This window comes from Somniosus microcephalus, chromosome 17, assembly GCF_052327205.1.
Source record: "Somniosus microcephalus isolate GS21.2 chromosome 17, FLI_Smic_1.0, whole genome shotgun sequence".
NCBI classification, from domain to species: domain Eukaryota; kingdom Metazoa; phylum Chordata; class Chondrichthyes; order Squaliformes; family Somniosidae; genus Somniosus; species Somniosus microcephalus.
The window spans coordinates 54,148,007-54,160,481 of record NC_141003.1 but is presented as its reverse complement, the minus strand read 5'-3'; the positions used below and the strand labels follow the sequence as shown (position 1 = coordinate 54,160,481).

Genomic DNA, 12,475 nt, shown 5'->3' with positions numbered 1-12,475 from the left:
GAGAAACAGCAAACAGATGCTGAGGCAAACAGGCTGAGGTGATTCTACACCGGAAAAACAAAGAATACACGGAGTCAAAGCAGCACAACGTCATCTACCAGGAACGATAATTGTTATCCCCCTTTAAAACACCAAGTCCCAGGAATCCTGCATGCCCAGTTTAGATGGGAGAGGTGTATGCAGTAGATGGAGCCTTGCCCGGAGTTAGAAGATAAAGCACGGGACCCGTCTTAAATCATTTAAATGAGGCCAGTAGTATTCTTTGGTCCCAAATTGCCCATCAGACACAAATCGGAAGCTTGAGGTTCAGGGACAGATTTTCTGAGCCCTACCTGCCATCAGCAAACCTCCATGTTGCAGAAAGTGTCTCCAAAATCAGGGCTTTAGTGTCAGCATCAAGCAATTCCAAGTCAGGCATGGGTAAGATGCAGAATAAAGCTCCCCCTACATTGTCTCAACAATGTACTTTAACCACAACCTCAGAAAGGTGCACAAGTGAGGCATTTTTCTTTTCTCCACCAGCCATCTGCTCAATCACTGAGAAATAGGTACACTTCTGCAGAGAGTTCTCTTTCCCTGGGTGGCTAATTTTCAATTAAAGAATATAGGCAGGAACACCTGCTTTCTCCTAACATTGAAAAGATCCCGTGCTATGTTTATAAAGGTCCAAGGAGGATTAATGGACTGCATGAGCACTTTTTGAACTTGACTTGAAGTCCAAGCAGTTTCAGATGACCTACTTCAGTGCACTCAGAAGTCAGATCACAGATTGACTCCACAATTGCGTTGCTTTTGCAGTGAGGCACATTTGAAGCCACTTAGCATCATACAAAATTGGTAGTATAATGGCAACTTGACTGAGACAGATTTGAAACCAGGTCCCAGAGATGACAGGGCAGTACTCAAAGTTAAACCAACCATGCTCCTTCCAAAAATTAATAGTTTGGTTAAAACTTAGCCTCAAAAGGTGATTGGAAAGGAAATGGGACCTCTTCCAATGTATTGGGCCAGAAATTCGCGGCCAGAAGCGTGAGTACGGTCGGCTTACTCACGCTTCTGGCCGTTGGAAATGCCGGCGTTCAGCATGAACAGCGCATGCGGGGAACGCCGGCATTTCCAGACCTCGAGCGCGTGCGACTGCACAGGCAGCGCTTGCGCAGTGAACTTCGTAGATTTCATTCATGAAATCCGTGAGGGTAAGTCCTTAGAAGTTACACTTGAAAAAAGCAAGTGTAAAGTTGTTCATTGGCTGCGGAGGAAGATATATTTTATCGTGGAGCTTTTGAAATGCAATATTTTTGTTTGGGAAAGGGAGGGAAGTTATTTTAAGAAATTTTAAGTAAGTTTTAAAGTTTAAATTTTTTTTTTTTTTTTTTAAAAAGGGTTTTCAGAATGGTAGGTAGAAGGAGCAATTGTGGCTGTGTGAATGGAATGTGAGAATGAGTTATGTATGTATGCCCACATATATTCCTTTACGTATATGTATGTATGTTTTATATTCCTTTACTAATGTGTATGAATGTATGTTTTTAATTATGATTTTCCAATAAGTTACTTTCTCTGAAAGTCATAATTAAATAATACATTCATACACATAAGTAAAGGAATATATACATAACACGCAAAGGAATATATACAGACATACATACTTTCAGAAGCTCCACGATAAGAAATATCTTCCTCCGCAGCCTCTGGAGCAACTGTACCCATGCTTTTTTCATGTGTAAGTTGTAATGACTGGACCTCACTGAAAGCATTAATGAAAGCGGCGAATTATACTGCGCACGCGCTGCCTGTGCAGTCGCACGCGTTCTGCCTCTGAACCCCTTCGTTCAGAGGACAGGAAATGCCAGTTTTCCCCACATGCACTGTGAATGCTGAAAACCGGCATTTCATCTGGCCAGATGCGTAAGCACCCCGACCGTACTAGCGCATTTGGAAGGGAATTACTGGGCCAACATTTTACATGTCAATAAAATAAAAAATTTAACAATTGCACGACTTGCCCCCTCGCATCTGCGACTGAGGGCCCAAGGAGGTGCATTGCGCAAGAGGTCATCATCGTACGTATCCTCACACTGTTCCCTTTGGGGAACTGTATGAAGTGGTGGAAGGATTTATGGCCGTGATTAACGCTCATTCCGTGACCGTAACCATCTTTGAACCAGCCATTAGGGTGGTTAGTCCTATGGCGGGAGGGTTTTACGGGCTCCCACAACCCATCTGAGGGGGGGGGGCCACCAACACCCACGGACGCAAGTATCCCGCTGGATGTCCACCCAGAATTTGAAGTTGGAGCTCCGACTCCACTTGCCGGGACTGTCTGGAGTGGGGTTCAAAACCCTACTCCTTCTGGCCCAGCGGCGGGGATGCTTACTGCTACGCAAAAGGCCCACTCCGCACAAAAGGTGACACCCATACGTTTCCTGCGCCTTTTCCCTCCCCGTGACTGGAGCCCTATGCTGCCATCTCACGTTGCTAATCGGATTGGGCGTTTGTCATAGCGGTAGGATCCCCGCCGCTGGGCCAGATCAGGGTAGGGTTTCTGAACCCCGCTCCAGACAGTCCCGGCAAGTGGAGTCGGAGCTCCGGCTCTAAATTCTGGGGTTGACATCCAGTGGGATATTTGCGTCCGTGGGTGTGGGTGGCCCCCCCTCCTTGTATAGCTTGTGGGAGCCCGTAAAACCCTCCCGCCATAGCACTAACCGCCCTAATGGCTGGTTCAAAGATGGTTACGGTCACGGAATGAGCGTTAATCACGGCCATAAATCCTTCCACCACTTCATACAGTTCCCCAAAGGGAACAGTGTGAAGACACGTATGACGACGACATTGCTAAATAAATAAATGGAATTAAAAAAATTCTTTTAGGGCTTTTAAAAGTCTTTAAATTGCTTTAATTCTCTTTAAAACTACTTCAGATTACTCAAAATAATGTAAACATTTTAAAAAGTTTATAAAAGTTACCAAAATCTTCAAAAAACTTCCAAAAACCTATTTAAACTGCTGCTTTGCATGTAAAGATGCTTAGGAGCTTGACAGAAACATTGGGGGCATGTCCAGTGAAACTGAGACCTCAAGGGGCGTGTCTCACTTGCACTGCACGCTCCTGGCTTCGCGCTGGCTGCACTCCTGGGCGGCGTGACATCATACGCTGCCCGGGAATGTGCTTTCTATTTCTGCAAGTTCAGGCGTCCCAGAAGCTGATCGGCACGAGCGCGGGGTAAGTGCAAATACGGGGCTTGCACGCGCTGCAAGCCCCGTTCACGAATTTCTGGGCCAATATTTCATTACCTGTAATCTGTACTATTTACTTGAGTCCATGTGTATGTTCGAGTCCCTTTGTCAATATGCCTCTGTGAAGACAAGAGAAGGTTGTTTAATATCGCAATTCAAAATTACTTTCAGTATCCTTCACAACATTATATATCTGTGTACTGTGATTTGCAGTAGTATATTGCATTTCTATAGCGCCTTTCATAACCTCTGGACGTCCCAAAGCGCTTTACAGCCAATGAAGTACTTTTGAAGTGTAGTCACTGTTGTAATGTAGGAAACGTGGCAGCCAATTTGCACACAGCAAGCTCCCACAAACAGCAATGTGATAATGACCAGATAATCTGTTTTCAGTGATGTTGGTTGAGGGATAAATGTTGTACAGGACACCGGGGATAACTTGACAGATCTTTATGTCCACCTGAGAGGGCAGGCGGGGCCTCGGTTTAACGTCTTGTCCGAAAGACGGCACCTCCGAGGGAATAAGGGCAATAACTGTAACTAGAACTAATACTTAGTGTTAAAATTATACTTTGAGCATTTAATTTGTAGTAAAAGTGCTATTCCTGACATTTCAACAGCTTTTATTATTGTAATTATTGTAATATTAATATTTTCATCATCACTTTACAAGAACTGAAAACTGGTTGGTCCAGCAGAAAGAGACTGGGGATTCGCTGGACCCACCGGCAGTCTAAGTGTTAAAAATGCTGCATATGTAGAATGTTGCTGCTGCTTTTGTGCTTGTGCTGTGGAGGAATGGCAGCACATGACACCAGCGACATGCAACATTTGCAACCCTGTCAGGGGCAGGGATCCTTAAGTGTTAAAATTGAAAACAGTTGAACGTGGAAAATTGTTCCAAAGTGCCTGCATCAAGGAAGACTACTAGTTTTATTCTGATTACTTGAAAAACGATTAATTATTAAATGTTATAAAAAATATCAAAATGATCAGAGTGCTTGTTGCACATTTGATTTGATTTGCCTTTCCTTGCACTGTGACGGCTTGCATATGATGCCTTGCCTCCTCCCTCAGCACTTACAATCTGGGCTCAGTGATGTAGAGTGGGCAATCAGTGAGCTACTGAAGGGTTAGTGGTACAGGTGGAAACACATCTCAGGAAGAATCAATCCTTCAGAAGAGAGGGGACGAAAGAAATCCCAGCAACGCTAACTGCAGGGAGGCAATCAAATGAACTATGTTTGCATTGTTAGAGAGGATTAGCAAAACATGTCTTAGCACAACATCTATTTAACACCAACACTCTAGTAATATAACCTTGTCCTGGGTGATTGTAGTGAAGGCTGACTCTTTATACCTGTTGATTGTCACATCTGAGACTCAGTAAATATTGAAAAACAAAGTACACTGCTTATGCCTTCCTTGAAGCAATTCATTTCTGTCTTTAAAAAAATTCTCAACACAGAGACCAATTAGATAAGCAATTAGTTATAGACTGTACCTCATCGTAGGATTTGATTAGTGTGTCGAGAGTCCTCTCACCATTTTGCCCTTCTATCATGCTGTGTCGAATCTAGAAGACATCAATTAATAACTTGCAGCTATTCAGTTTTGTGCAATAGTTTGATCCAGTGACTAATATGGGACAATGCCTCCAAACTGCTCTGCAGCCCTACCTCAAGCAGAGCTCAATGAAGCCATTTCCAAAGCTAGTTTAACATGTAACTCTATAAAGAAAGGGGCCAAGGGCACAGTAGTAGAGTCATGACAAAGTACAAAGAAGTAGTACGAATGTACCCTCTAGAAGAAACGTATAGATGAATTTGTAAGTGCAACATCATGAATTACAGGAATCAAAGTGTATCATGATGGATACATGAATGGCTCAAAGACACTGTTTAAAATCAATATTGCCTTTGGGAATTAAGAACTTTGCCATGTTCTGGAAACGTACACATGTTCATAAAACTCAAGATTAGCTGCTACCAAATGTTGTGGACTTTTTTCAGTTTCATTCACCAGCTCTTCAATTACCACAAACATTTAATTCTACATATATATGTCTATACACACAAGAAAAATATAGGTAATGGCAGTTCGAATTAGTAACATTTGAGGAGCGTCATCACAATTCTAATCAATAGATTATTAAAAATTTCGTGCAGGGCACCTACTTCCTGTTCACAAACCTTACTTCCTGTCATGATTTTAATGCATGCTTTTCTGCCAATTCAATTCGCTGGGTCAAAATCCTGAAAGTCCTTCCCTAACAGCACTGTAGGAGTACCTTCACTACACGGACTGCAGCGGTTCAAGAAGGCGGCTCACCACCACCTTCTCGAGGGCAATTAGGGATGGGCAATAAATGCTGGCCTTGCCAGCGACGCCCACATCCCATGAATGAATTAAAAAAACACCCTAGGTCAAATGTCACAATCTTCTTGTAGGCTTGAGCCCTGGATGGCTCTCTGGAGAGTTTCTGAAGTCTCTCTTCCAAATTGGTTGTCATCTTTATATTTATCAACTGACCATGGGCAATGCCATAGGTAATTTGCTGGTCATAGGTGAAATAGTGTGTTGAAACTCCCTTTCTTCTGTATTTTACAGAGTTGCAACCAAAATTGTTCCTTTATAGTGTAGAGCACAGCAGTTAGATTATTTGTAGAAAGCACATAAGAACATAAGAAATAGGAGCAGGAGTAGGCCAATCGGCCCCTCGAGCCTGCTCCACCATTCAATAAGATCATGGCTGATCTGATCCTAACCTCAAATCTTCTATCACTCTGCATCCACCCGAACCCATGTGATCCACATCACATCAATTTGGTTTTGAGTTTTTGGCATAGTGTTAGACGTGGATACATGCACTTTTAAGAATAGACAGACAATCCAGTCATTATATTCCAGTGGCATCCCATTAACCAGCAATCAGTGCTTAGATTTTCCAGGAATGATAACACTGTTCAGCAGTTCGAAGACCTGAATGGTTGCCAAAAAAGGTACAATTTCACTAAAATAAAAAAAGTTTTTTATTTAAAAATGAGGCACACACCGCAGCACATACAAGCTACCTAACTGCTAAACTGAAATAATCTCCCGTGGTCAGGCCAATTGGCACTGAAAGTTTGCCAGCCAGAGTCTGTTCATGATTACACAGACAGGCTGTCATGTCCAATTAGGAGAAGGCAAAGTTTCTTCAAGTAAGCACATGACCTGCACGACACAAAAAGCCACGGAAAAAAATACAGGCAATTTACATATGAACCAGCTCACATTATTATTATTTTTAAAGTGAATCCAGACATTATGGAGTTAAAAGGCTTTGACATTCCACTGTCGGTTGTCGCTGGCCAACTAAGATCATCTTACCTCCACTTTAATTTCATTCTCCAGTTCAGCATCTAGAAAATCCAAAGTGACGGGCTCCTGAGATTTAGGATTCTAAACCAAAAGGAATAATCATCAAACAATAAATGGAAAATACTATGCGACATAAAGTTCAACATTTGAGCCCGAACCAGTACAGTCTAGATTTATTTTTGTGCCCTTCTCAGTAAGGATGGTTAAACAAAAGGTTAGCCGTAGATAAAACAAAAAGGTTGTTTAGGAAACAATTTCTCCAACATCTCATTCTATGTAATATTCAGGCGTAATGTTACATTTCAGAAGTGTTGGTGGGAGATTATTGAACTGAATGCATTTGCTGTATAATATTTCTTCTACGGCAACTGTTTTAACCTTCTTATTGTATGGATGCTTATTGACATTTGGCCCGGATTAACACCCATCGGCATTACACCATCGCAATTAACTGTTCTGTGGTTTAACCTTTATGTAACACGTAGAGCTATTGAATTATAGCAGCAATGGCTTTCTCCTGCATCTCCAAAGGTGAAACTGGATGAATTTAGTTATATTATCCAGTACAATAAGGACTGTGCACTCTCGGGAACAGAATAGAGCAACTGTCTGGTTTAATGAGCCCAATGTAAATGTTACAGTCTGTCATTCAGCCCTGTTGGCAATAGTCAATACTTTACGTGATCACGCTCCTCAGCAAGGTTCAGCTTTTCTCTGCATCAATTTTTCAATTTGCAAGAGATACATCAACACATTTTTTGGTATGTTTTATTTAATTTACGGCCCATTAAGAGCAAAGCTCCACAAAATTAATCTCTACTAACTACAAGGAATAGTAAGGTCAGATAATCCATTTTAATTACCCTACTGGGATCATAGGGAATGTTTGAGACAAGTGGCATCTCCTCCTAATACCGATTGTACATTCTGCTGATGCTATGCACTATTTAACAATTTGATGTGGATTTTACATGTAGAATTGTTTTACACAGGAACTACGTGGAGCTGTAGCATCACATGGCACAGGCAATGGTGAATGAATGCCACTCTCAATTACCATTGAACTGAGGATTCAAATCCTCTTTCCTGAGCACTAGGGTTTTGGTTGGAGAATGAGAGAATGAATTACAATTGGAATCTTACAATTTGACTGCAAGCCATGTTCTGAATAGCAGGCAGATTTTTTTTTGCAAATGCAACTATCATTCAAATTGGTCATGAAAATGTGAGCTCCCTTTTATGTAGTCTGATGGGCTTACTACTGCAGCTGTTCTGATTGGGGTCAAAACACTTATTTTGTAGCGGTTAGAAATTGGATTTTTTTCCAACGTGTCAATATTGAAATCAGGTGAGGGAATTTAGAAAGTTGCCAAGCATTGGGATCCAACGATGATCCGCTCACCAATGGACACAGGAATCAAACTGATCCAGTTTCTCAGCGTACATCTCACATTTAATCGGGATGTTAAAAAAAAAAGTAGATTTCAGCCCCATTATTAATCCAAGGTCAGGAAAGAAACACAAGATCGTATCAAATCAGTCTCTTTTCGTCTAACTGAACTGTTTTAACACTTACCAAATATCAGTAAACATATCTATTACAACATGCCAATCATATATTGGCTTCATATAGCGTCTGCAAAACTTATATTCACTTATAAAAGTGGATTGGTGACCAGTGCAGCTTTTATCGATGGACCAAGGAGCGCCTTACTGCAGCTGCCTAATGCAGCAACATCCTGTTCCTGCAGACAGACCGCAGGCACCGGCTGCATGTCAACAGAATACTTTCTCTTGACACAACAAGAGTAGATAATGGGTTTTGTTATATTGTACAATACAGACACAGGGATCACCCTCATTAAATAACACATCGTACGGAATTAAACGGCAGTAGTTTACATGCACAGAAGACCCCATGACATTACCAACCATGCAGCATGCATCAAGACATTGATATGATGAGGTAAGCAGGTCACGTCGCATTCCGATACATGTGGCCATGGAAAGAAAAATAAGAGTCAGAAGCAATTATACAAAACAGCTTACACAACAACAAAATAAAAATGACGAATTACAGAGGAAGAAACTGGCCACTTTACGATGACTTTAAAAAAAAACCCACTGGGCTAGTCATTTATAAAATTAAAGCATCTGTGTGCAGGATAATACAAATCTGGTCAAATTATTTTAGTAAAAGATGTTAAGCAGCAATGTGAATATTATGTTATGTAAGAGATGATAGGTGGTCATGCCTTGTTGCACCTTTAATTTGGATTGGGTCCAGATACAGGTAGGGTCAACCCAAGAAAGAAACCTGATTGCATTGTGTTCAGAATGACATTCTTAGGTCTCATTTGGAATCAGTGCATCACCATCTTTTGCACCACACTGACACCAAATGCACAACATAATGTTACCAATTTTGCAGAAATAAGCAGTTCGGGGCTGATTGCAAGACTGCACATCATCCGTATTGCACATCGACAACATATAGCCACGTTTTAAGTCTAGATAATTCAGCAGGCTCAGTGTGCCACAGGATGGAATAGAGCTCACTGTCCTGTCCTGTCAGCTCTATTCTATGATGGGAAATCTCAGCAGCAGCTTGAGGCCAGTGATCAGTACTCCAAGCACGTGTTTGAGTACAAACGTGTAGAGCTCTTGCATTCTCCCATCCAACAGCAATGAGAGTGGGCAGTGCAACTGTGGCTGCCTGCTCACATCACTGTTAAACATTCCATTGGTTGGAACCTGATAAACCTACGGTCTTGGATTTCAGTTTTTTTTTCCTATGTATTTCAAAAAGAAAAAATACCTCATTCTGTTGGTCACGTTCCCCCTTTTTTGCTGGCCCGCATGCTATGTGCCACAGGCCTATTGTTAAGAGAGGCCTACAACCAGCTCCTAAGCTTCTAACAATGCTTCTACTCTATTTCCACCACTATTTATTACTGGTCTCTGGTGCGAGAGTGTCATAAAGTGATTCCAGACAATTTCCCCTCTATTTTCTGGGACAAGAGCCCCCTCCCCACCCCTTCCCCTCTCAGCTTTCTGGATTATAACAGTGGCACACCCATAGACTTACAGTCCCTATGCATAAAATGGATTCTATCGCCAATCAACAAAAAAAACACACATCTTTGAATTTTATGGATCCAGAGCTGCAACCATGGTAACAGAAATCCTTGTTGCCAGGATATGAAACATACTAGGCTGAATTATTTTTCCCCACAGCAACCAGAGCCACCTTAGTATGTTAGATCTACGCTAACCCCTTGGTTATTTTACATCTTATTGTAGTGAACTGTATGGCATGTCATGTCTGGTGACGATTTGATGGATTCTCTGCTAATCTTTGAAACTAATATATTCAAGAGAACCCCCTTTCAAAAGTTTTCTGTCAGACTGCATTTTCAAACATTGTGGATTAAGGTACCATGGTTACCACAGTTTATGACAGGCATTCTGATGAAGGGTTACACTTTAAACATTAACCCGTTTCTCAGATCCTGCCTGATCTGTTGTGCCTTTCCAGCACTCGCTGGTTTTATTATTGACATCCCTCGACGGGCACAAAATTCATCAACAATCTTACAGAACAAAACCTCAGTCTTGTGCAGGATGTATCCATAGCAACAATCCAGTAAAAGAACCATACATTATCTGCCTATCCAAAAATATAGGTGCACCTTTTGTAAATGTGACGGATCAGTCGGGGCTAATTGTTTTAGTACGTGATGGCAGAACGAGGGCTCGTGAGCTTTAAGTTGAGAAGTAGATTCGGGCAGCATGTGAGGAAACATTACCGGGATGGTGGTTGTTTATTGCAGCGGCAAGCAGCTTAGACGTCTTCAGGGAAAATTTGGATGAGTATTTTGAAGAGAAACACATTATGACATACAACTGCGAGGACAGTAGGACAGCAGATGAGATGGACCTATGGTAGAATTCTATGTTTCTATGATGTTTCCTAAATGACTTCTGGTAGCTGAGATGATTTACTTTTTTTGATTGTTTTGAGCCCAGTCATAAATTGTTAGGAACTGGAGTCTAGAGTTGGTTCCAGTAAAACCCTGGAAACTGGAGAATATTGGAGCAGAAATGGCAGGGAAATAGCATTAAAATCAAATGCGGAAAACTATATCTTTTAGTTAATGCAAGTGCTTGTTCAAGATTCCCGAGTGGTGTAATCCATGAGTTAAGTGGCAGTATTCTGTGGTGCAATATTACCAATGTATTACAAATTCCTCAGTCTCTTCCACTGTACTTCAATTAATCAATGGCAACTTACCAAAAATGTTACTACAGGCAGCAAGCTTACAATGGTTGTTTCCCACAATGCACGCATGCAAGAACGCCAAAGGAACTCCTACAACAAGTCTATAAAAGCAGCACATCAAACACAAACAAAATCAATAGCCTCCAAAGGGCTGTCTCTTTAAATGGAAGGAGCAAAAGAATTCAAAGTATTTCAGAGAGTTACGCATGAAGCCTGGGAAAAGGGGTAACTTTTTCCACATACATTTTGTTCTTTCAAATGTAGTTTGCATTAGTTTCATGCAAATACTTTGAGGGAAAATGGCAGCAACATAGTGATGAATATCTGACAATGACATTTATACAGGACTTAAAAAAGGCTAAATTTTCACAGCTGTATTTCTTATATTTCAAAGAACATATAATTGTAAACAAGTTTTTAAATTTGGCCTGAATAGGCAGTGTGCAGAATCCTGAATTCATTTCTTTCATATTCACAGAACAGAAGAAATGTGAAGTCATACTGATACTGAGGCTATTCATTTTAATGAACAATCTTCATCATGTAATATATGTGAACTTTACGGAGAATGTATTAAATAATATTCAGAATGAAAGTAAGACCAGTTTGCAGATAAGAATCCTTAATATCTATTAGGGATGAGCAAATCTGTTCAATTCAGATTCCTGAGCCCAAATCTGGTTGATATTTTACCAATATGCACTGCAAAACTTCTGGGAAGTTATAATTTGTGCTGTTCTAATTTTACCATCTGTCACCAGTTTACTTTAAATTATCTACGTCTTGAGGGCAATCTCTTTGGCCCTGTGTGGTCATGAAGGAGCATGCTGTGTTACAAGTTCTTGCTCACAGTTCCTACACGAGGAGCACCTTATTGTAACTAGGCCATTAGAGGAGTTGGGAAATGTTGTTCAAGCGCTTGTCCACAGGGAGGGAAGGTAGGTTACACACTGTCTATAGGCAGCTTAAAAAGTGGCACTGGCAGAAACGTAGCACAGGTTCTCTAACAAGCCTTTTCGTTGGGGGAGGGTTCACAGATCAGAGGTATCTAACGTGGGGAAATAAATGACTCAAAATGATAGAGATGAAAAATGAGAACTGCTTAATGCATTGACCCTGAAGAAAGCTGCCCACAAAGATCTCATGATCTCTGTGGCCAGAAGTTTGGCTTTTTTGACATGCAGTTGAGATCAGTGCAGTTTAGTGGGAATTCCATCGCGCGAGCTGCTGTGACATCAACAAGCTGTCTGAGCAGCCAATCACAATATTGAATTCTCACAACCAGGAAGTGAAGAAGCTCCTTTTATTTGTACAGTGAACAAAACAAAGATTGGGGCTCTCACATGGGGAAAAGATAAACCTGAAATAAATATGAACAAACTTTAAAAAAAAATCTTTTATTTGTGTGGTGGGGATCCACAGCGCAGCCAGTGTCGGAGCTGTGAATGACTGACCGCAACTTAAGGATTACCGCGTTAGGATGCGCATGCGCTAAATCCTGAAGTTGCGGTCAGTTTCAAAAGGGTAATAGTGGCAAATGCTGTTCATTTGCTGTTATTACCCACCGCAAATTACAGGCCAATATTTCTACAG

General features: G+C 41.3%; 1 protein-coding gene across 7 annotated transcripts in view; it reads right to left on the bottom strand.

Moving 5' to 3' along the window:
* The window catches only part of LOC147105722 (voltage-dependent calcium channel subunit alpha-2/delta-1-like), an 856,467-nt gene that overhangs the window by 115,158 nt on the left and 728,834 nt on the right, over positions 1–12,475 (bottom strand). For all 7 annotated transcript variants that reach the window (XM_086010352.1, XM_086010353.1, XM_086010355.1 and 4 more), the window contains 3 exons: positions 6,610–6,681; positions 4,742–4,813; positions 3,295–3,356 (listed from right to left, as the gene is read on the bottom strand). In XM_086010352.1, coding sequence (XP_085866478.1) covers positions 3,295–3,356; positions 4,742–4,813; positions 6,610–6,681 — 206 coding nt within the window. The remainder of the gene's footprint in view (positions 1–3,294; positions 3,357–4,741; positions 4,814–6,609; positions 6,682–12,475) is intronic.